This window comes from Leucopleurus acutus (genome assembly GCF_964270905.1).
Source record: "Leucopleurus acutus genome assembly, chromosome: 3".
Lineage (NCBI taxonomy): Eukaryota > Metazoa > Chordata > Mammalia > Artiodactyla > Delphinidae > Leucopleurus > Leucopleurus acutus.
In genome coordinates, this window is record NC_139145.1 from 169869898 (window position 1) to 169891140 (window position 21243).

Here is a 21243-nt window from a genome sequence, read left to right on the forward strand (position 1 = left end):
AACAGAGAAAATAGCTATACTGAAGCCTTGAAAGACAAAAATGACATGAAAGCTTCTTACATAGTCATGTTAATAAATGGTGGCTTGAATTATTTTTTGAAAAGAGCTGTGATAGAATATAAATAATGAATAAAAGAAAAATGGAAAATATTTTAGTAGAGAGAGTGCATTGTTTCATGATTTGCATTTTAAAAATAATAGTGTTCATTTGTGGCAGTTTGCCTTTAACAACTGAAAATCAGTTTTCCTCTACCACAAATTATGTAATTAAGTATACAGTGAAAAGTATGTGTTTTTTCATTTGGGATTGCACTGTACTGAGAGAATGACATTATATTTAGACAAAAGTTCATTTTGATATAATTTAATTAAGATGGTGCCTGCTAGTAAAAAACATATGTGTTCATGCTTTATAATGTATTAAAATTCAATGTTTTTAAAAATCAGCTGTTATTAACATTGGAGAAATAGGCCCGTTTACTGTCACAGGGTCTCTTTGGTTTGTCATCATTTTGTATCTGCTCTGATGTATATAATTTAATATAATGAAATAGCCTGGAATGAATCTTCCTGTAACAAAAGGGCCTAATAGAGAGAGTGTATTTCAGCACAGATAGTAATTATTGACAAATACACGCAAAGAAGAACTAAATGGAGGGAGTATGTTTTATTGGTTTGCTTAGCTATACCCATGACAGCACGAAGCAAAATAAAACACACGTAAATGGCCTCTCATGCACAGATTGCAATTTCAAAAAATAATTCACTGTTTGAAACCTGAAAGCACAATGCTCATTCACTGAAATTAGGTTTGCTTCAAACTAGGTATGACATATTCGAAAACTACTCCGCCTCCTCTGGGGAGGCACTTATTTTTAGCTCATATAACAAGACATTTTTTTTTAAAAGATTACAAAAGAGATAGTTTAAAAGTTTGCTTATATTAAAGTTTTACATTACGGACACATTTTCCACATTCTGTGTTTATAGAAATCATGCTATGCATGTACTGGAAAAGGCCTTTCCTTTGGAGAACAGATTATTTATTTAGATATTTTGTGGGGGGATAAACTAGTGGTGTGGCCGGTATTAAACTAAAATAACAGAAGCAATCTACGGTGGTGGCATCGAGAAGACACAGGTATACACCGAAGATCAGATAAAAGTGAAACATGAGATGAAGCCGTGGAGCCAGTTGAGGCAGGCAGCAAGCCCAGTTCGTGGAAGATTGAAAGGTTTTCGTAAGGCTCGTGAAGAGTCGCTCAGGTTTTCTGAGGGACTGCTACTGCACCACGTGCAAGCATCCTTTAAGTCTCCCACTAAAGGAATCAGAGCCCTTTGGGACCAGCTACACTGGACTGAGAGTGACCTTCTGACAAATCTTTCCCCCTCACCTCCCCAACCAGTGCAGTCTGCTGCAGAACCCTTGCCTTGAGGCGCAAGGACCTTAAAAACTCATGTGCAGTCCCCCAAAGGAAGACAAATGTTTTTATCCCAAACCAGTTGTAATGGACTTAATCATGTCGCCAAAAAGATCGTTCCAAGTCCGAACCCCGGTATCTGTGTCTGTGACATCTCTGGAAATAGGGTCTCGGCAGATGTAATGAACTTAAGGATCATCCTGGATTTAGGGTGGGCTGTAAATCCAATGACTGATGTCCTTACAGGAGAAAAGAGAGGGAGATTTGACACAGAGACCCAGGGAGGCTGCGTGAGGAGATCCAGCTAGGGATGGGGAGAGCTGCTTCCTCCGGGACCCTGACTCAGGGCGGGAAAGCGCTCTAAGGACTTTGTGACACTTCAATTAAAACAGCAGCCCTGCTCCATGACCTCCAGTCCTCACATCCCCTCCCATCTCTCAGATTCCATCTGGGGCTACTCCCCAAATGCTTAGGGGCCCAGATTCCACTCAGATGTGGAATTTGTCTTCATGAGCTCTGGCGTGATGGGAGAGAGAACAGGAAGAGTCTTGAGAGGGTGTCCAGGCCGTGTCTGGGACCCCAGCGACCCTGTCTGCTGTGTTTCACATCCTACCACAGCCTCGAGGGCGTCTCGTGCTCTGTCTACTTCTGAAAAGTACCTGAGGAACTGGGCTTACACCTTTCTGCGTGGACAGAAGTGGTCTCTGGGCAGGGGCGCAGGCAGCATGTGATTCCACTTTCTCTGGGATCCTCAACTCGCGCGCACAAGGACCTCGGCCTCACTCTCAGGCACTAGGTTGCTGCTGCCCGGTTCCTTACTCTGAATGAGCCCACCTAGGATGCAGACCCTTGATGGCAGGGGGCTGCCCTTTAAACCTGGGTGAAATACAGGGGACCTTTCTCTGTCAAAAGAGGCCCTTGAGTTGGCTTGCGTTTCTGTCACAAACTAGATTTCAGTACAGAGAGTGGTACTGTACTGTCGCTCTTGTCTAGGATGTGTTATGTTTTCACTAAGGTTTCTGAGATGCCTAGAGCAATATTTAGTATGGTCATTTTCTTAGAAAGCAAGTACATTGCCATCATTTCAAAAATGATGGTCATGGGTCAGGGGAGCCATTAGGACAAATGATAACAAAAATAAGTTGCAAAAAGTCTGTGCTATTATTTAAAACATATTCAGAAAAGAGGTAACTCTGAGGCCATGGATTCTTACAACACTTGACAACCTTATTTCAAATATGAGACATTTGTTTATAATACAGTTGTATTTCCGGAAGGGTGTGCAGAGGCACTATATCACAGACTTCTCAGTTCTTGTTATCCCAGAAGACTTGGGACCTCAGTAAATCATTCACTGAATGATTTTGGACTGAAGGTCAGCCTTCCGGCTCACCTTGGTATATCCTTGGTTCTAGTTAAAGAGTAACTGTGAACACAATTAATCCTGCAGGGATTACTACTCTTTAGGCCTCCAGATGTACATATTACTTATCATTACACTAGTGACACAAAAGGAAACCGGTACCAGCGCTATCATGTTAAATGAATGCCTGGCCATAATACTGCATACTTTTGATAATTTATTTAAATCATTTAGGGAGTAACTGATCAGTGAGCAGGGATTCCACAACATTTGTGTAGTGGTATTGCCTGTATATTATCTCAGTGATCAATAAAAAAAGTTGGGAGAATTCAATTTGATTCTAGGTAATTAAAATATATTGCTGTGAAGCAATCTGAGTGATCATTCTAGTAGGAGAAACTGCCTAAGAATGCAGAACCTAGCATGTGCCGGGGACAGAGGTGGGGAGGGTGATGGGGGGACCGGGGTCTTCTGAGCTCTGCATCAGGACCACAGCGTAGCTCTAGGGAGATTGGTGAGAGCTGCACTGTGAGCTCCAGGGAAGGATGCCCCTTGCACTTCCCCAGGAAGATGGAAGAGGATGGATGGCATTCCCGGGTGCTGGACTGACTGTCACAGATCTGGTCTCTGCTCTGACTGTGCAATTATTAGCAGTTTCCTCCTGGTGAGAAAGGGAAGGCAGACCCAAACTCCCCAGCTGATAGTTTGCCTCTCAGATAACTGTTTAGAGATGTGTATATAATTTAATTGGCATTGTCTCTTCCCTGGTTATCTCCACATAAATCACTTCTTTGTTTCATGCTATCCATCAAAGAACTTAAAACAAACTTTGGTTGAGGCAGAGCTACCTGGTGTGGGATGAGTCTTTAGTCTTTGGGTGATTGTCCTTGTTTGCAGGCAGAGAAAGAATATTGCCCTTAAAAGTCCTGCACCTACAGGCTCCACGGGGAGGCCAGAAACGGGCACAGAGCCCGAGGAGGATGTTTCATTTGCATCACAAAATAAAATTTTTGAACAAGGGACCATATTTCTAGGGATAATTGCAAGTGACAGCAGGGATATTTAATGCCCACTTCAAAGAAAAAGAAGCTATACGTTTTGAAATGCAGATGAAGACCCCAGGCAAGGGGACTTTTTTTTCCAATTAGTGTCAGCTATTGAGGGAATACATTGTAGGCTTACAGAAACCTACACATTTATTTTGAGACTTAACAGGAAATTCATTGATTCACACTTCTACTGTTCACAAAATTTGCCTCTTAGGGAAAAAAGAAAAAATGAGAGGCCTTTTTCTTGTGTCTATAGCCAAGCATACACACCTTGTGCTACCTACTTTTCTCTTAAGTGATAAGATGATTCTGATGCTTCAACATTTGTTTGCATGAAAGCAATGGCAATGCACGTCAGCAAAGTATTATTAATACAGCACTTTAGAGAAGTTACAGAAGTAACAGACTTCTTACCTGTCTGCCCAGAACAAGCAGTGTGATGAAAAATATAAAGAGAGACACTGAGCCCATGGTCTTTAGGTCTTTCCAAATGCCTGGTCTATTAAAAAACAAACAAACAGATGAAAACAATATAACAAAACAACATACATACAGGACGTAGAATTCGTGCATGAACAAATTTCAGAATCTCTAGTGCTTGTCTACATTCTACACCAACCACACACACACACACACACACACATTTCAAATATATTTGCAAGCCCAGATTGCATCGAAAGAAAGCAAAATAATCCTTATTTCAAGAGCTCTGTAAAAGAAAAAAATCTTCCAAATGAATATAGATTTCTTACTTTATACCAAACTCTAGCGAATATAAAATGAATAGCAGAATATTAATAATATTTTCTTTATATTTCTGGGATCAATATGGATAATTGGATATATGACTTGTATTTTTTAGTAATTATTTGCAGAATGAGACAGTATGCTAGAAATTAATAATCATGGGAGATATAAAAATGAAGTAGGGAACTTTATTTCTATAAGCTACTCTGACATATGAATAATATACTTTCATATAACTTTCTGGCAGGCCCTCCTTATTCCTCCTTTCATGGGGTTTTGTATCACAAAGACATAAGACAGATGGAAACCCTTGGCCCACTGCCCCACCAAGCTCTCGCTGTGCTGGCTGGGCCCTGCATCCTCACCATGACCTTCTAGGCAATGACCACGCACACATCCTAGTTGGCAGGTGTGGTGGTCAATTTTACGTGTCAACTTAAAGGTTCTGATTTTGGTTCTTGTACAGCATACAAGGAGAAATCGCTTTGATTCCCCAGGGTAATCCTGTAGAGCTGACAAATGATTATTTCACACCTATAACTGTAAATGAGACTTGAGAAGTTGATTATGCTTGGCTGCCATGTCACATAAGCAGCATAGCTTGTATTTAATCAAGTATAAATATCAAGTCATCAGTTTCTGCTTGGGAGTTGAATATGCTTTGAGATTTTCCTGTTTCTCCATAGAAGGTTTGAGGACTGAGGAGATAATAAGAGAAATGGATAAAGAACTAAAGAGTGCAGGTGGGCTTTGGAGTAAGTAACCCTGGTTGGAATCATGACTCCCCTGCTCTAGTGAGCTTGGGGCCTAGGATAAGCCCCTCCAAACCTCACTGTCCGCATCAGCCAAAGCGGGTACCAGTGCCCATCTTACTGGCTGTCTTGGTCACTAGGTCAAACATTTATGTACCTGGCATAGAGCCTGACATACAGGAAGCGCTTCATAAACGGTACCCATGATTTTTCGTATTAACTACACAGTGATAAACAAGAGGATGGAGCGAGGAAGGTAGAGAAAAAGATAAGAAAATGCAGGTTGGTGGATTTCATTAACAGAATGACAGATCCATGTGCAAAAAAAAGGCAGATTCCTGCGGAAATGAGGAGAGAGAATCTCCAGTCCCAGTGGCTGAAGGGCTTAGGACCTCAGAGAACTCTCCAGAAAGGCTATGCTTGTACTCAGGGCTCTTTCCTCCTACCAAGCCAACTGTGGCTGGAACAAATCTGAGCTCAACAGCCATAAGGAGGTCACCAGTTTCTCTCTGGGAATGAAGTGAGCTGACAAGTGTCACTTTCCTGTCTCAGTAGTAGTGATTTTAAGAAATGAAGTTCCTTTTTGAGCCCGTGGCAGCTGTGTCTAATAGCACAGTTGAAGTCACTGCAGGGAGCAGATGTTTATAAGCAGTGCAAACTCCAGTGACTTTTAGGGACTTTTTTTGGCCACACCATGTGCGGCATGTAGGATCTTAGTTCCCCGACTAGGGATCGAACCCATGCCCCCTGCAGTGGAAGCACGGAGTCTTAACCACTGGACCTCCGGGGGGAGTCCCCAGTGACTTTTAAACTCATTTCCCCCCATACTGACTACACTGACAGGATATTGACCAGTTAATAAAACTGGTACAGGGAATTCTCTGGCAGTCCAGTGGTTAAGACTCCGAGCCTTCCCTGCCAGGCCCCGGGTTCGATCCTTGATTGGGGAACCAAGATCTCACAAGCTGCACGGCATGGCTAAAAAAAAAAAAAAAGTGGTACAACATAGACAACAGCGCGTGAGAAGCTGGTGCAGGCTGTTTTTAGTTTTCATCTTGCTTTGTAACATCCTATTACTTTACCATTCCAGGAGTCCTAGAAAACTGCTATGACATCCCTCCCTTTTACCCATGACCCTATAAATGTAAACTGAGAGTAAAATGTTAACTCCAAGGTCAGGATATTACAGTAGCTTCATCAATGCAACCAATCAGAACTCAGGTCCCACGTGCATCCCCAGGTAAGGGACCAGATGCCCCAAATATACAAAGCCATCTCCCGTCCCTCTCACTGATGGAGAGTGGGAGGTAAGACCCTCTTTATGCAGTTCAGGGGCTGGCTGAGTTTTCAGATAATCACACAGAAAATACATGCAAGCAACGTAGAGGGAAAAATCCTTTTCTGGGACTCCTCACGCTAACGCATTTAAACATAGGTTTAGGGGTGGAAATGACCTCTACCTATCTCCCAGTTCTTGAGCCTTAGTGAGGAATAGTGGTGGGTGGAGGTGGGGACTTGGGGGAAGCAAGACTAGGAACGGCTCTCATTGCTGGACCGGGCAGTGCACTGCAAAGTACAGAACTAAACGGACCTCAGAAATAATGACGCACAGCACAGCCTGTAGGATAGACTTGGGTACCAGTCCACAGATGCCTTTTGTCCTTCTGACGTTCTCTGTCAACTAGGGAGAACTGTAAACTGCTGTCTTCACTTTCATTTAGATTTCTCAAAAACTTCTTTTATTCATCCAGCCCCAAAGAACTGCTGATTCCAATTGGAGTCCATCTCTCCCACGTGGGCCCCTCACAGGCCATGGCTGGTGGGCTCCTGAAGCTTGAAGGATGAATTTCTCCATCCACAGATCCATTCCTGGGTTCCTTGCTCTTTGTGTGTATGCAAGAGAGGCTGGGAGGAAAAGGAGTGGGTGGTATGGGGGGGACATCGGGACAGAGAGAATAAAATTCCAAGATGTCTTCTGGCAGAGTCTAGTCAGTTGTGTTGATCATGTCAGTTTCCCAGGACTTTTTTTTTTTTTGAAGTGTGGTTGATTTGCAATGCTGTGTTGGTTTCAGGTGCACAGTAAAATGATTCAGTTATACATATATATATATATATATATATATTCTTTCTCAATCTTTTCCATTATATGTTATACAAGATACTTTGCTATATAGTAGGACCCTGTTGTTTATTTTATATACAGTAGTTTGTATCTGCTAATTCCAAACTCCTAACTCCCAGGACTGCTGAAACAAAGTGCCACAAACTGGGTGGCTTAAAACAACAGAAATTTATCAGCTCATAGTTCTGGAGGCCAGAAGTCTGAAATCAAGGTGCCGGCAGGGCTTTGCTCCCTCTGAAACCTGCAGAGAAATCCTTCCTTGCCCCGTCCTGGCTTTGGTGGTCGGCTGGCCACTGTATCACTCCAATGTCTGCCTTCATCATCACGTGGTGCCCGCTCCCCTCCCCCCATGTGTCTCTGTCTCCACATGGCCATCTTCTTACAAGGACACCAGTCATATTGGATCAGGGCCCACCCCACGCCAGCAGGACTTGATCTGAACTAATTACATGTGCAATGACCCTATTTCCAAATAAGGTCACATTCTCAGCTACTGGGGCTTAGGACCTCAGCATGTCTTCTTTTAAGTGACACAACTGACACATTAACAATTGTATCAGCCATTATATAAAACTGACAGCAACTTAGTCTGAGGTCTCTCTCTCTCTCTCCCTTCCCTTTAAGTTTTAGGGATGAAATCCACTTTGGACTTTCACATGTTAGGGCTGTGCTATCACTCTGTTATGAAGTACAGAAGACAGAGCTAATATAACTGAGAAGGTTTCTAACTCTATGATTTTTAACTTGACAGTTTTAGCCAAAATGTGACCAGATAGGCTATTTTTTATACTTAAAAATGGGTTCTGGAGACACAGACACCCAAATGTGCCTGTAGCCACACACTAATTTACAGCTGACCCTCACCCTGAGGCTGTTAATGGAGCAATCATTCTGGCCCTCAAGTTTCCAGAGTCCAAGAGAACAAAGAAACCTAACAAATTGGGCAAAGGATATGGAATTGCTTGGTGAACCAGTCTCTAACCTAAAGGCTAACAGCTCCGTGACATAAAAATGAAATTTTCATTGCTTTCAGGAGAGGATGCAGTCCAGGCATGTATACACAAACATAATTACATTTCAAAACATTCTATTTTCTAGGTGACATAAGCCTCTATTTACTAAGAAGAAAAGTACCTCAAGAAACCTAGTTTCCGTTGTGTTGGTAACAATATACGAACTGAGTAAAATCAGATCTTCCCAGGTCATTCACTGGGATCAAAAGTAGTCTGACCTCTGGGACCCTGACCCCCTGAGGCCCACGTTTCATAAAGAAAAGTCCCACAAAGAGACAATGGCTACTTCCCTCCCTCTTAACGTAAGACCCTGTTGCTCTGCCGCTGATGAAATCTGTTTACTTCTGGCTGTCCCTGTGAGTAAGTTAGGAAACGCCTGGCTTTGCCGACAAGGAACCTCTGAATCCTCGGGCATCTTCAATGTCAAGCGATGCAAAAAGCTCAAGTTTTGGCCAACTTGATGCTGCTGCAAGATGAATCTGCTGTACCTTGCTCAGCACAGGATCAAGACCTCAACTACAATGTCAGAAGACGACACAGTCCGAATAAAACAAAAATACCCCAGAAAGGAAACGCTGGGGTTAAAATGCAAAGGGAAAAATAAAGACAGCCAACTGCCCTGTCAGGAAATCTTTCTCTAAGTCTGGCTGGAGAAAGGGCAAGGGATTGCTGAGATGCACGTGTTAGTACCACTTTCCTGATATTTCCTCCTGGCCTTTCAGTTGAGTGGCATACAGCATCCTGCTGACCTCTGCTTCCAAGCTCTCCTCTCCTCCAGGTCACCGGTGCAGTGGCTGGGTCCTGGCCAGGTGATGCTGGCTGGTGATGAAGCGTGAGGATGACAGCTCAGCCAAAATTCCTGTATTCCACTGCTCAGACTCAGCAGCCATCAGAACAAACCTATTTTCTGACGGCTGATCCGGTTGTTTGCAATGGCCACCAGAGCTGTTGTCAGACAGGAGAGTTCTAAAACAGCTCAGTCATTTAAAAAATACACCATTCCTTTCCGATGATTGGAGATGCATCATTAATAAGTTTTCTTGACCAACTGAGTCAGGGGTGGGAATGACCTCTGCAGACAGTTTGTGTCTTTTGACATATTTTTCAGTATTTTCTTTCCAGTTCTATTTAGACATAATTGACATATAAACTGTGTAAGTTTAAGGTGTACAATGTGCTGATTTGATACACTTATATGTTGGGAAATGATTATCACTATAGCATTAGCTAACATCCTCATCACCTCACATAATTACCATCTCCTTTTTGTGGTGAGAACATTTGAGATCTACTCTTTTAGCAGCTTTCAAGTATGTAATACCGTATTGTTAGCTCTAGTCACCACGCTGTACCTTAGATCACCAGAACGTATTCATCTTATAACAGGAAGCTTGTGCCTTTTGACCAACATCTCCCCACTTCTCCCACCTTTCCCCAGCCCTGGGTAACCACCGTTCTACTCTCTGTTTCTGTGAGTTCAGCTTTCTTAGATTTCACATATAAGTGACATCATACAGTATTTGTCTGTCTCTGGCTGGCTTATTTCACTCAGCATGATGCCCTCAGGGTCCATTCATGTTGCGGCAAGTGGCAGGATTTCCTTTTTTCCCATGGTTGAGAAAATAATATCCCGTTATTCCTTTTTCTCCACAACCTTGCCAAAACTTGTCATCTCATCTTTTTGATAATAGCCATTCTAAGGAGTGTGCAACATTTTACTGTGGTCTTGATACACACTTCCCCGATTATTAATAATATTGAACATTTTTTCATGTCCTGTTGACCATTTGTATGTCTTCTTTGGAAAATGTCTATTCAGTTCCTCTGCCTACTTTTAAATTGATTATTTTTTTATGTTGAGTTGTATGAGTTCTTTATGTATTTTGGATATTAGCCCATTATCAGATATATTATTGGCAAGTAGTTTCTCCCATTCTGTAGGTTGCTTTTTCATTTCGTTGATGGTTTCTCTTGCCATTCAGAAGTGTTTTAGCTTGATGTAGTTCCACTCACTTATTTTTGCTTTTGTTGTTTGTGCTTTTGGTGACATATCCAAAAAAATCATTGCTAAGATCAATGTCAAGGAGTTTTTTCCCCTATGCTTTTTTTCTAGGAGTTTGAAGGTTTCAGGTCTCTTATCCATTTCAAATTAATGTTTGTTAGTGGTGTAAGATAGGGGTCCAATCTCATTCTTCTGCATGTGGTATTTAATTTTCCCAATACCATTTATTGAAGAGACTATCCTTTACTTATTGAGTATCATTGGCTCCCTTGTCAAATATTAGTTTACCACATATGCAAGGGGTTATCTGGGCTCTGTATGCTGTTCCACTTGTTTATGTGTCAATTTTTTTTGCCAGTACCATATGGTTTTAATTACTGTAGCTTTGCAGTGTAGTTTGAAATCAGGAGTGTGATGCCTCCAGCTTTATGCTTCTTTCTCAGGATTACTTTGGTTATTCAGGGTCTTTTGTGGTTCTATACAAATTTTAGAATTGTTTGTTCTATTTCTGTGAAAACTGCTAATGGAATTTTGATGGGAATTGCATTGAATCTATAGATGGCTTTAGGTAGTATGAACATTTTAACAATATTCTTCTGATCCATGAACATGGGATTTCTTTCCATTTTCTTGTGTCTTCTTCAGTTACTTTCATCAAAGTCTTATGGTTTTCAGTGTACAGATCTTTCACCTCCTTGGTGTAATTTATTCCTAAATATTTTCTTGTTTTTGATGCCATTGTGAATGGGATTGTTTTCTTTATATCTTTATCAGATAATTCATTGTTAGTGTACAGAAACACAACTGATTTCTGTATGTTGATTCTGTATTCTGTGACTTAATTGAATTTTTTGATTAGTTCTAGCAATTTTTTTTTGGTGGAGCCTTTAGGGTTCTCTATGTATAAGATCATATCATCTGCAAAGACAAGTTTTCATCTTCCTTCTAATTGTATGTCATTCATTTCTTTTGCTTGCCTGATTTCTCTGGGTAAGACTTCCAGTACTATGTTGAATAAAAGTGGCAAGAGAGGCACCCTTTTCTTGTCTTGATTTTAGAGGGAAAGCTTTCAGCCTTTTATTATTGAGTAGGATATTAGCTATGCACTTGTTATATGGCAACTTTATCATGCTGAGGTGTGTTCCTTCTATACCCAATTTGTTGAAAGTTTTTATCATGAGAAGATGTATTTCATCAAATGCTTTTCCTGCATTTATTGAGATAAGAGATCATATGATTTTTATCTTTCATTCTATTAATGTGGTGTATCACACTTACTAGTTCGCATGTGTTGAACCACCCTTGTATCTCAGGGACAGATCCCGTTAGATCATTGTGCATGATCATTTTAATATGCTGTTCAATTTGGCTTGCTAATATTTTGTTCAGAATTTTTGCATCTGTATTTATCAGGAATATTAGTCTGTGTTTTTTTTTTGTTGTTGTTGTTTTTTTCTTTTAGTGTCCCTATCAGGCTTTGATATCAGGGTAATGCTGGCCTCATAAAGTGAGTTTGGAAGTGTTTCCTCCTCTTCAATTTTGGGAAAAGTTTGAGAAATATTGGGATTAATTTTTCTTTAAATGTTTGGTAGAATTCACTAGTGAAATCATATGGTCCTGAGCTTCTCTTTGTTGGAGATTTTGATTACTGATTCAATCTCCTTCCTCATTATTGGTCTGTTAGGACTTTCTATTTCTTCATCATTCAGTCTTGGTAGGTTGTATGTTTCCAAGAAGTTATCCATTTCTTCTCTGTTGTCCAATTTGTTGGTGTATAATTTTCATAGTAGTCTCTTATGGTCCTTTGAATTTGGGTAGTATCAACTGCAATGTCTTCTATTTCATTTCTAATTTTATTTATTCCAGTCCTCTCTCTTTTTTCCCTATGGCTAGTCTACATAAAGGTTTGTTTATTTTGTTTATCTTTTCAAAAAGCAGCTCTTAGCTTCACTGATCTTTTCTATTGTCTTCTTAGTTTGTATTTCATTAATTTCTGCTCTGATCTTTGTTATTTCCTTCCTTCTTCTAACTTTGGGCTTAGTTTGTTCTTCTTTTTCTATTTCTTTGAGGTGTAATGTTAGGGTTTTTATTTGAGATCTTTCTTTTTCTTAATGTAGGCATTTTTAATTATAAACTTCCCTTTAAAAACTGCTTTTGCAGCATACTATAGGTTCTGGTACCTTGTGTTTCCATTTTCATTTGTTTCAAGTTATATTTTGTTTTTCCTTTTGTATTCTTCTTTGACCATTGATTGTTTAGGAGTGCGTGGTTTAATTTCTATATATTTGTGAAATTCCCAGTTTTCCTACTGTTACTGATTTCTAGTTTCATACCATTGTGATTGGAAAAGATACATGGTATAATTTCAACCTTAATTTTGCTAAGACATGTTTTATGACCTAACATATGATCTATTCTGGAATGTTCCATGTGTGCTTGTGAAGAATGTATTCTGTTGCTGTTAGATGGAGTGTTCCAAATATGTCTGTTAGGTCCATTTGACCTAACAGTTTAGTTCAAGTCCAATGTTTCCTATCTGACTTTCTGTCTGGATGATCTATTGTTGAATGTGATGTATTGATGTTCTCTACTATTATTCCATTGTCATCTATTTCTCCTATCATATCTACTAGCATTTGCTTAATTTATTTAGGTGTTCTGATGTTGGATGCATATATATTTATGATTTTTATATCTTCTAGATGAATTGACCCCTTTGTCAATACATAATGACTTTCTTTGTTTTTTGTTACTGTTTTTGGATGAAAGTGTATTTATCGGATATAAGTATAGCTACCCTTACTCTCTTTTTGTTTCCACTTGCATGGAATACCTTTTTCCATTCCTTTACTTTGATCCTATGTGTGTCCTTAAAGCTGAGGTGAGTTCCTTGTAGGCAGCATATAGTTGGATCTTGTTTTTTTATCTGTATAGCCACTCTATGCCTTTTAAATGGACAATTCAATCCATTTACACTTAGAGTAAAATTGATAGGTAAGGGCTTAATAATGAATTGTTTTCTAGCTGTTTTTTAGTTCCTTTGTTCCTTTCTTCCTTGATTTCACGTTCCGTAAAGTTTTGCATTGCTGTCTTCGTATGTGAAGTAGCACTCACTTCCTGCACCACTTACTAACTGTCTTCAGGGCATAAATATCTTCCTCCAGCCTTGCTAGTGCTTCTGGGGCTTTTGGGATCTTCTGTGGATACATCTCTCCACCTTTCTTGCTCCCTCTTATGACAGAATTCTAAGCTTGTATGCCTCCTCTCCATCCTACAATGCACCAGGCCGACTGCTGACAGTCTTCCTTTTGTTTTCCCAAACAAAACTCGCTAAAGCTCAAGTTTGTGGTCTCTCTCTGGCCCTCAGATTTCAGTCAGCTTTCTGTGCATGCCCACTAGCCGTTGGTCCAAGCTCCCTCTCGATGCTGCCATCGGGAGGGAATATGCACAGGGAGCTGGCCACAGGGTAGGGGTGTGCATGAGGCATGTGGAACAATGAGGGTGCCCGTGAGCCAGCTGGGGAGATCTGTGGGTGAAGTGTTCCCAGCGGCTTGTGGGTGGGCTTCTTGACAAAGGCAGTAATGCAGTTAGTAGCATCTGTGTTCTCTTAAAGCCCTCTGAGAGTCCTATCTGCTCCTCTCCCAGCTTGGTAGCATCCTGCACAGCTGGGAAGCCGGGTGCTCACAGGAGAAGTCATAGAGTAAGAACATCTCTCTTGGACTTAAGCTGTGCCATCTTGGGGGAAGGGTGGTGTGGACAGAGTCAGACTGTGTCTCTTACCCACTTCAGCTTGTCCAAACTCATGTTTTTTTCTCCAATGGTGTCCTAGAACTTCTCCTCTGAAAACCTGGACTTCTGCAAAGTCTCTTCCATGGGTCACTGGCTAAGACTGTTTTCCAGGGGGCTCCGTGGCCAAGAGCTGCTGAAGCTGGATTACATGTCACTGCAGGGTCCACAGCCAGGATCAAGGTCTGTATGCCTACTGTCCAACACATGGGTGGACGAGACTCCTTCTGGATCCTATATGGTGCTGGGTCCCACAGCTCCTACAAAGGTACTTTTCTCCAAGGATAGATTACAAATTATTGTTGGGGACAAACATAAGGGATGTCTTATTCCGCCATGATGTTGACAACACTCCTCCCCTATCTTTTTGTATCTCCACACTTCTTCAAGACCTTTCCAATATCACAGTCAACTCTGGGTCACTTAACCAGCTTCCAGCCAACAGGTTCACTCATTCCCTAGGTAGGCTATAGGAACTTAACCTGCAAGTCTCCTTTTGGCCTTCTTGTGAGACACAATTTTCTAATAGGAGATTTTGTAAATTCTTGAGAGCACAGACTATATTTTATTCATCTCTATGTGCTTGGACTCCAGCAGTCAGGCCTGGAATATACAGGGTATTCAATGAAACTGTGCTGTGAAGACAAAGGAATGAGTGGACAAATAACTGTGTTGGTTTGAAATCTAAGGGGTTTCATTTATAGACACTTTTCCTCCTGTGGCTGGACACAGATGCACTGAAATCCTATGCAATCTTCCAAAGAAGGTGACCCAGTATCATCCAAGGACAGATGGATCAAAGTCTCATGCTGTTTCCGAGTTATTCACAAATGCTAAGGACTGCAAACAAATTCTGGAACTGCAAACGACTAACATAATAAGGGATAAGCTCATGTTTAAGAAAGAGCCCTGGAGGCAGCTGCAGGTCAGGAGAAATGATAAAAGGGGGGCTGGAGAGGTAGTGCTGGCCTTTTGCTATGGAGAAAAGATGCACCCTGATTAATGCAGTCATGGTTTCATCCTTTGGAGAAGAGTGATTTTAAATGGGAAGCAGTTGGTGCATCTGATATCGTGGGTCTGTGCACTGGACTTTAGCCTCATACATTGGAGAGTTGATGATAAGAAGTATGTACCCTATCTAGTCTGGGGGCCCAGACCCTCTGAAGTCTCCTTCTTCAGCTCATTCGAAAATCAAACAAAACAAAAAACAGCCTAAAAACTGAGTATCTTCCTACAAGTGGGTCAAAATCACAGGGCATTTTCTTTTTTAGGTTAGATAACAAAGGAACTCACTAATGGTTGCTTTTTATAGAAGAAAAGAAAGATTGGTAGAATTCGAGCAGCCCTAGGACACCTTTTTTTGTTGTTCTTGTTAACTTAGGCAATTCAGATTACTGACCTCCTTACTCTACCTCCCAGCTCTGCTACTAGTGGTGTCAGCTACAGAGAAACAAACGTGTGTAGTCCATACTTTCTGGAGATGGCACTGCAGGGGAGGAGGGGAATTAGGAAGGGGAAGAGAAACTGAGATATTAAATTTGAAAGTAATTTAAAATCTTTTTCAGTATGAACTTGGATATATTATGGGTTTGACTACAGATTTGGAATACGGTTTTCATTTAAAAGAGGAGACTTTAAAGAAATGTCAGGTGTTCTTCCTCCCAGCTCCTGAACCCGGGCCGGTCTCCAGCCTGTCTCGGCATGTCCACCTGACTCCTTTGAGCCGTTCAGAGGGGCAGTTTCTGGTAGTTGTGGCTTTTATGCTTTCAAAGCATTCCTTCAGTCCAGAGAACTGTTCCTGGCACCCCTGTGTGTGTTGCCCTCCGGTGACCTGCGGCAGTACGTACTTCAGGGCACCTACTGCTCACCTTGCTTTAGTCACTAATCGCTTTCTGGTTTGAAAGATGCAGTGGTTCCACCCTCCCTAGGAACACCTCTGGACCATCTCTCCCAGAGGTGGATGCACACTGCTCCTGCCTTCCTCCTGAGCATGATTAATGCTGCAGTTCTTCCTCCAGGCTTTCAGTGAGCTCATCATCAGTGGATCCCTAGTTGGGACATTGTCAAAATGTTACAATATGCTGAAGTCTAGTCATTGGGTTTTCCATGAGACACAGAGAAAACAGAGAATGCAGAACCATGTTGAAGGTGCTTGACTCATGGCTCCATCGCTATGGAGCATCTCCACGGCTATCCTTGGTATGGAGCTGTTGCTAAGGTCAAGAAGCTAAAATTATGCAGACATTTCTACCAGCAATAATCCAGAGCTTCTGAATCATGCTGGGTACTCGATATAATTGTTGCTTAATTATACACTTTATATGCTGCCCAGAAACTATTTATTTATTTATTTATTTTGCGGTATGCGGGCCTCTCACTCTTGCAGCCTCTCCGGTTGTGGAGCACAGGTTCCGGACGCGCAGGCTCAGCGGCCATGGCTCACGGGCCCAACCGCTCCGCGGCATGTGGGATCTTCCCGGACCGGGGCAGGAACCCGGGTCCCCTGCATCGGCAGGCGGACTCTCAACCACTGAGCCACCAGGGAAGCCCACACAGTATTTATTTTATTAGGCTAAGTGCCCACACAGAGCTGGTTAATGTGCTGGACTCCTGGTTAACCCCTCTGTTCAAGCTCTCCATCCTCCACACATCTTCAGAATAGAAAGCATATTTCTAGCTTTCAGGTGAATTAACATAATGGCTGGGTCCACGTGAAATGATAATATTCACCCTTTGATACTCTTCAGTTCTGCAAGGAAAATACGCGCGCAGGAAAGATCTGATAACGTCTTTCAGACTCTGTAACGAGCCTTTGTCAAGGGAAGGGAATGTGTCCTTGAAACAAAAACAGCTTCCAGCAATATCAATGGTTTATCACGATCACCATCACCATCACCTGTAAAGCATCCTCAGTTGCGCTGGCTGAGGGCTTTGGGAGTTGGTGTCATGGACCGGAATTGGGATCGGTGATTGATTGATTCAGCAAAGCATCTGGTGCTCACAGATGATATGGAAGACTGTTGTAAATGCCAAAGAATCAGGACATGGATTTTCCTGGACCTCCTAAATATCAGACACTTCTGAGCTTTCTCCACCAAGAGGTGATAGATCATAGTCACATGATGGCAGGTGAAGTACTGGGACCTTGCTGGCCTCCATTCGTATGGAGTTTTAATGGCACACCCTCTCAAGTGGACTATTTTTTTCTCCTGTAAAGTTGGCTTTCCGCACTCATGAATCTTACAGATTGGTATCCTTTTCTGAATTATTCATTGATCTGGAGTCTTTCTAGTGCATACTTTTGTTTTCTTTGCTGACTCTGCTGGCAAAAAACTCCCTGTTGGCTTGTCTGTGATCAATGTCAAATTTGGCTTGGAAAAGGCCCCTGAAACATGGTGAACTCACATATAGGACAACAACACAGTCCAAACTGTGTATTCAGAAGATGGCCCAGCAGTCCCCTGTAAACAGAGATGCTGAAACCAAGCAGGACCCTGTGGGGCTCCTGGGCACGGAAGCTTTTCTTTGTCCCCCATTTCTTGTTTGTAGGGAATAGACTCCAGCCTCTATGAACTTCCCTGAGTTCCAAAGGGCAGATTCGAACAGTTGCTAATCCAGGAAGGGAGGGGATGCAGAGACAAGGGAGGAGACTACCTGAGGGCAGATCACAGGAGCCAGAGAACCTCATCAGGAGACCACCTGAGGCCAGATTAAAGGACTGCAGACCCTGCACACCCCTGATCCTTATTAGCAACCCAGCCCTTGAACTATTGCTATAAAGCTCCTCCCCAAATCATCCCCGGTTGGGACACACAGGAGCCCGGTGTGTCCCCCTCTGCCTGGCAAAGCGATAAAGCTATTCTTTTCTACTTCACTTAAAACTCTGTCTCCGAGATTTGATTTGACACCAGTGCACAGAGGCCGAGTTTTCGGCATCAACAGTGACCAAAAACAGGTCGGAAAAGGGATGGCACCAAGCGTGTGACTTCACCGGCACAGACCAACTCGATCAGGAAAGGAGGTGCTGCCTGGCCTTGTGTTAAGCCAGCATTTTCCTTGAAGGGCATCTATGGCTTTGGGACGGAGGGACGTACATTCTCAAAGCAACATCTCAGACTAGCTTTTTTTTTTTTTTAAGGATCCTAGTTTCATATCTGAAAGGGTTGTGTCAGCAATAACAAACCAGATATAGGAGGAAAAAACCTTTATCAGTTCTTTCATGGTGGAATATCTTGAATCTCAGAAAAGGGAAAGGAAACATTGACCTCAATGGGTTTTAGCACTGGCACAAGTCACATGGTTAAATCATACACACACCGAGGTTGGGGAAATCAGAGCGGATTCCAAGCTGCCACTCAAAGGTCTCTCCTTTGGTGTTCGTTGTAAACTGCTATTAGAGAACACTTGTTAATTTTGAGGTATTATGCTATTATGTCAGTAATAGTCATCTTCTGGCAGAGGAATGCTTCGGGGAGTATTGTGGCAGCTCGCGCAGAAACCTTAGTCAAACTCCTTCGTAAAATTCCTATAATTATGTTTAATTTCCTTTCCTTTTTTTCTGCTCACATTCTGGGAACTGTCCTATTAATAATGAAATGGGAAATAGATAGAATGATAAGGAAGGTCACCAAAAGCGTTGCTTATTCTTTCTGTGATTAGTCAAGGAGTCATTAATAATATTTGAAGGACATAATGCTATCTCTTTAAGAACAAACAACTATAAGTATGTATAGCAGATCAATATATGCAAAAGTTCCTTAATTAGGAGAGAGTTAAGACTTCCCACTTAGGAGTAAAGTTCACTGAATTTACGTTTCAATACAAAAGGAAATTAATTCCTGATAATATTTCTGCGGAAGTTTGCGGGGCTTAAACATGGTACGGCAGTTGCACCCATCCTAGAGAGGATGCTGGCTTACCGTTGGCAGCGAAGGCAGGTGCCTGAGGCTTGTCCCCTGAGCCCTACCTAGCTTTAAGGTGATTATAACGACAAAGCCAAGAGAACACACACAAAAGACCTTGAATGAAACAAAAGGGCTCTGAAAGTAAAACTCCTTTTCTTTAACCAAATAGCTACTTCCCTGCTGCTGGGGTTCTAATAAGAGGTGGCCTGTTGCCCTCAGATCCCCAAAGTATTTCCCTCCCCATCAGAAACTTGCTAATCTAATTTCTACTTTTGCTTCGGATGTGTAGCGTATGCAAGAGCTTTAAATTTAATAAAGGGAAACTGAGTAGTGTTCTCAGCTGTGTGTCAAAATCGGTGATGCTACATTTCCTTAGGGATTCAATACGGGCTCTCTGGACATGGTAGGGAAATGTTAAAGTGTGTTCGGTTGGCAATTTTGAGAAGTTATTGGAAAATTAACTTCAATTTCATTTTTATCTTGGCTAAGGAATCATATTATTTCCTTAATACAACTCTGTATTTTTGCAACTCCACTATCCTCACCCTGACTACAGATTGTTAGGGTTTCATGGCATGGAGGATGATGAAAATTAAATTTCGTGAGGAGAACGTGGTGCAGTTGTGTTTCTAAAAGCATTCTTATTGGGAAGAAACGTTTACACAGTGAGATGCCCACGTTCCTGACACTGGGCCTCTATTGGTGAAGCGGCCAACACAAACCATCTTTCCGGAGCAACAAATCTATGCAAGTGTTTGATGTGTCTGAGCATGAAAGGATGCTCAACATCACTAATCATTAGAGAAACGCAAATCAAAACTACGATGAGATATCATCTCACACCAGTCAGAATGGCCATCATCAAAAAGTCTAGAAACAATAAATGCTGGAGAGGGTGTGGAGAAAAGGGAACACTCTTGCACTGCTGGTGGGAATGTGAATTGGTTCAGCCACTATGGAGAACAGTATGGAGGTTCCTTAAAAAACTACAAATAGAACTACCATATGACCCAGCAATCCCACTACTGGGCATACACCCTGAGAAAACCATAATTCAAAAAGAGTCATGTACCAAAATGTTCATTGCAGCTCTATTTACAATAGCCCGGAGATGGAAACAACCTAAGTGTCCATCATCAGATGAATGGATAAAGAAGATGTGGCACATACACACAATGGAATATTACTCAGCCATAAAAAGAAATGAAATTGAGCTATTTGTAATGAGGTGGATAGACCTAGAGTCTGTCATACAGAGTGAAGTAAGTCAGAAAGAGAAAGACAAATACCGTATGCTAACACATATATATGGAATTTAAGAAAAAAAAATGTCATGAAGAACCTAGGGGTAAGACAGGAATAAAGACACAGACCTACTAGAGAATGGACTTGAGGATATGGGGAGGGGGAAAGGTAAGCTGGGACAAAGTGAGAGAGTGGCATGGACATATATACACTACCAAACGTAAAATAGATAGCTAGTGGGAAGCAGCCACATAGCACAGGGAGAGGAGCTCGGTGCTTTGTGACCACCTAGAGGGGTGGGATAGGGAGGGTGGGAGGGAGGGAGACGCAAGAGGGAAGAGATATGGGGACATATGTATATGTATAACTGATTCACTTTGTTATAAAGCAGAAACTAACACACCATCGTAAAGCAATTATACTCCAATAAAGATTGGAAAAAAAATCTATGCAAGTATTTAAGGCATTTATTTTATGTTAAAAGAAGTATAGAAATATTATGGGGGATTATGCAAAGCATTCATAGAAAAACTTGAAGTCTGGTGTGTCCAGAAATAAACCTGACACTTGATACAAAATGTGTTTTTGCTGTTAAGACGTGAGATGGAGAATATCATGATGAAAACTTCTTTTTCAAGCAGGGAATACATATTTATGATTAGCTTATAGAAGTAATTTGATAACAGGAAACGTTTCATAAGTCCAAGGGAGTGGACCTGGGAGAATCATTCTTGAAGCATCTAGTCCTAAGGCTGGCAGAGTAAACACAACCAATAGGATTCCGTCCACACCAGGATGTTTTAGGAAATCTCCAATAAGAAATTTTATCTTATCTCCAA

The 21243-nt window shown here is 41.6% G+C and overlaps 1 protein-coding gene across 1 annotated transcript in view; it reads right to left on the reverse strand.

Moving 5' to 3' along the window:
• ADCY2 (adenylate cyclase 2) overlaps window positions 1-21243 on the reverse strand; it is a gene marked incomplete at both ends in the record, with an annotated part of 432098 nt that overhangs the window by 33478 nt on the left and 377377 nt on the right. Inside the window, one exon of the mRNA XM_082836187.1 lies at window positions 4248-4332. Within this exon, the coding sequence (XP_082692313.1) occupies window positions 4248-4332 (85 nt within the window). The remainder of the gene's footprint in view (window positions 1-4247; window positions 4333-21243) is intronic.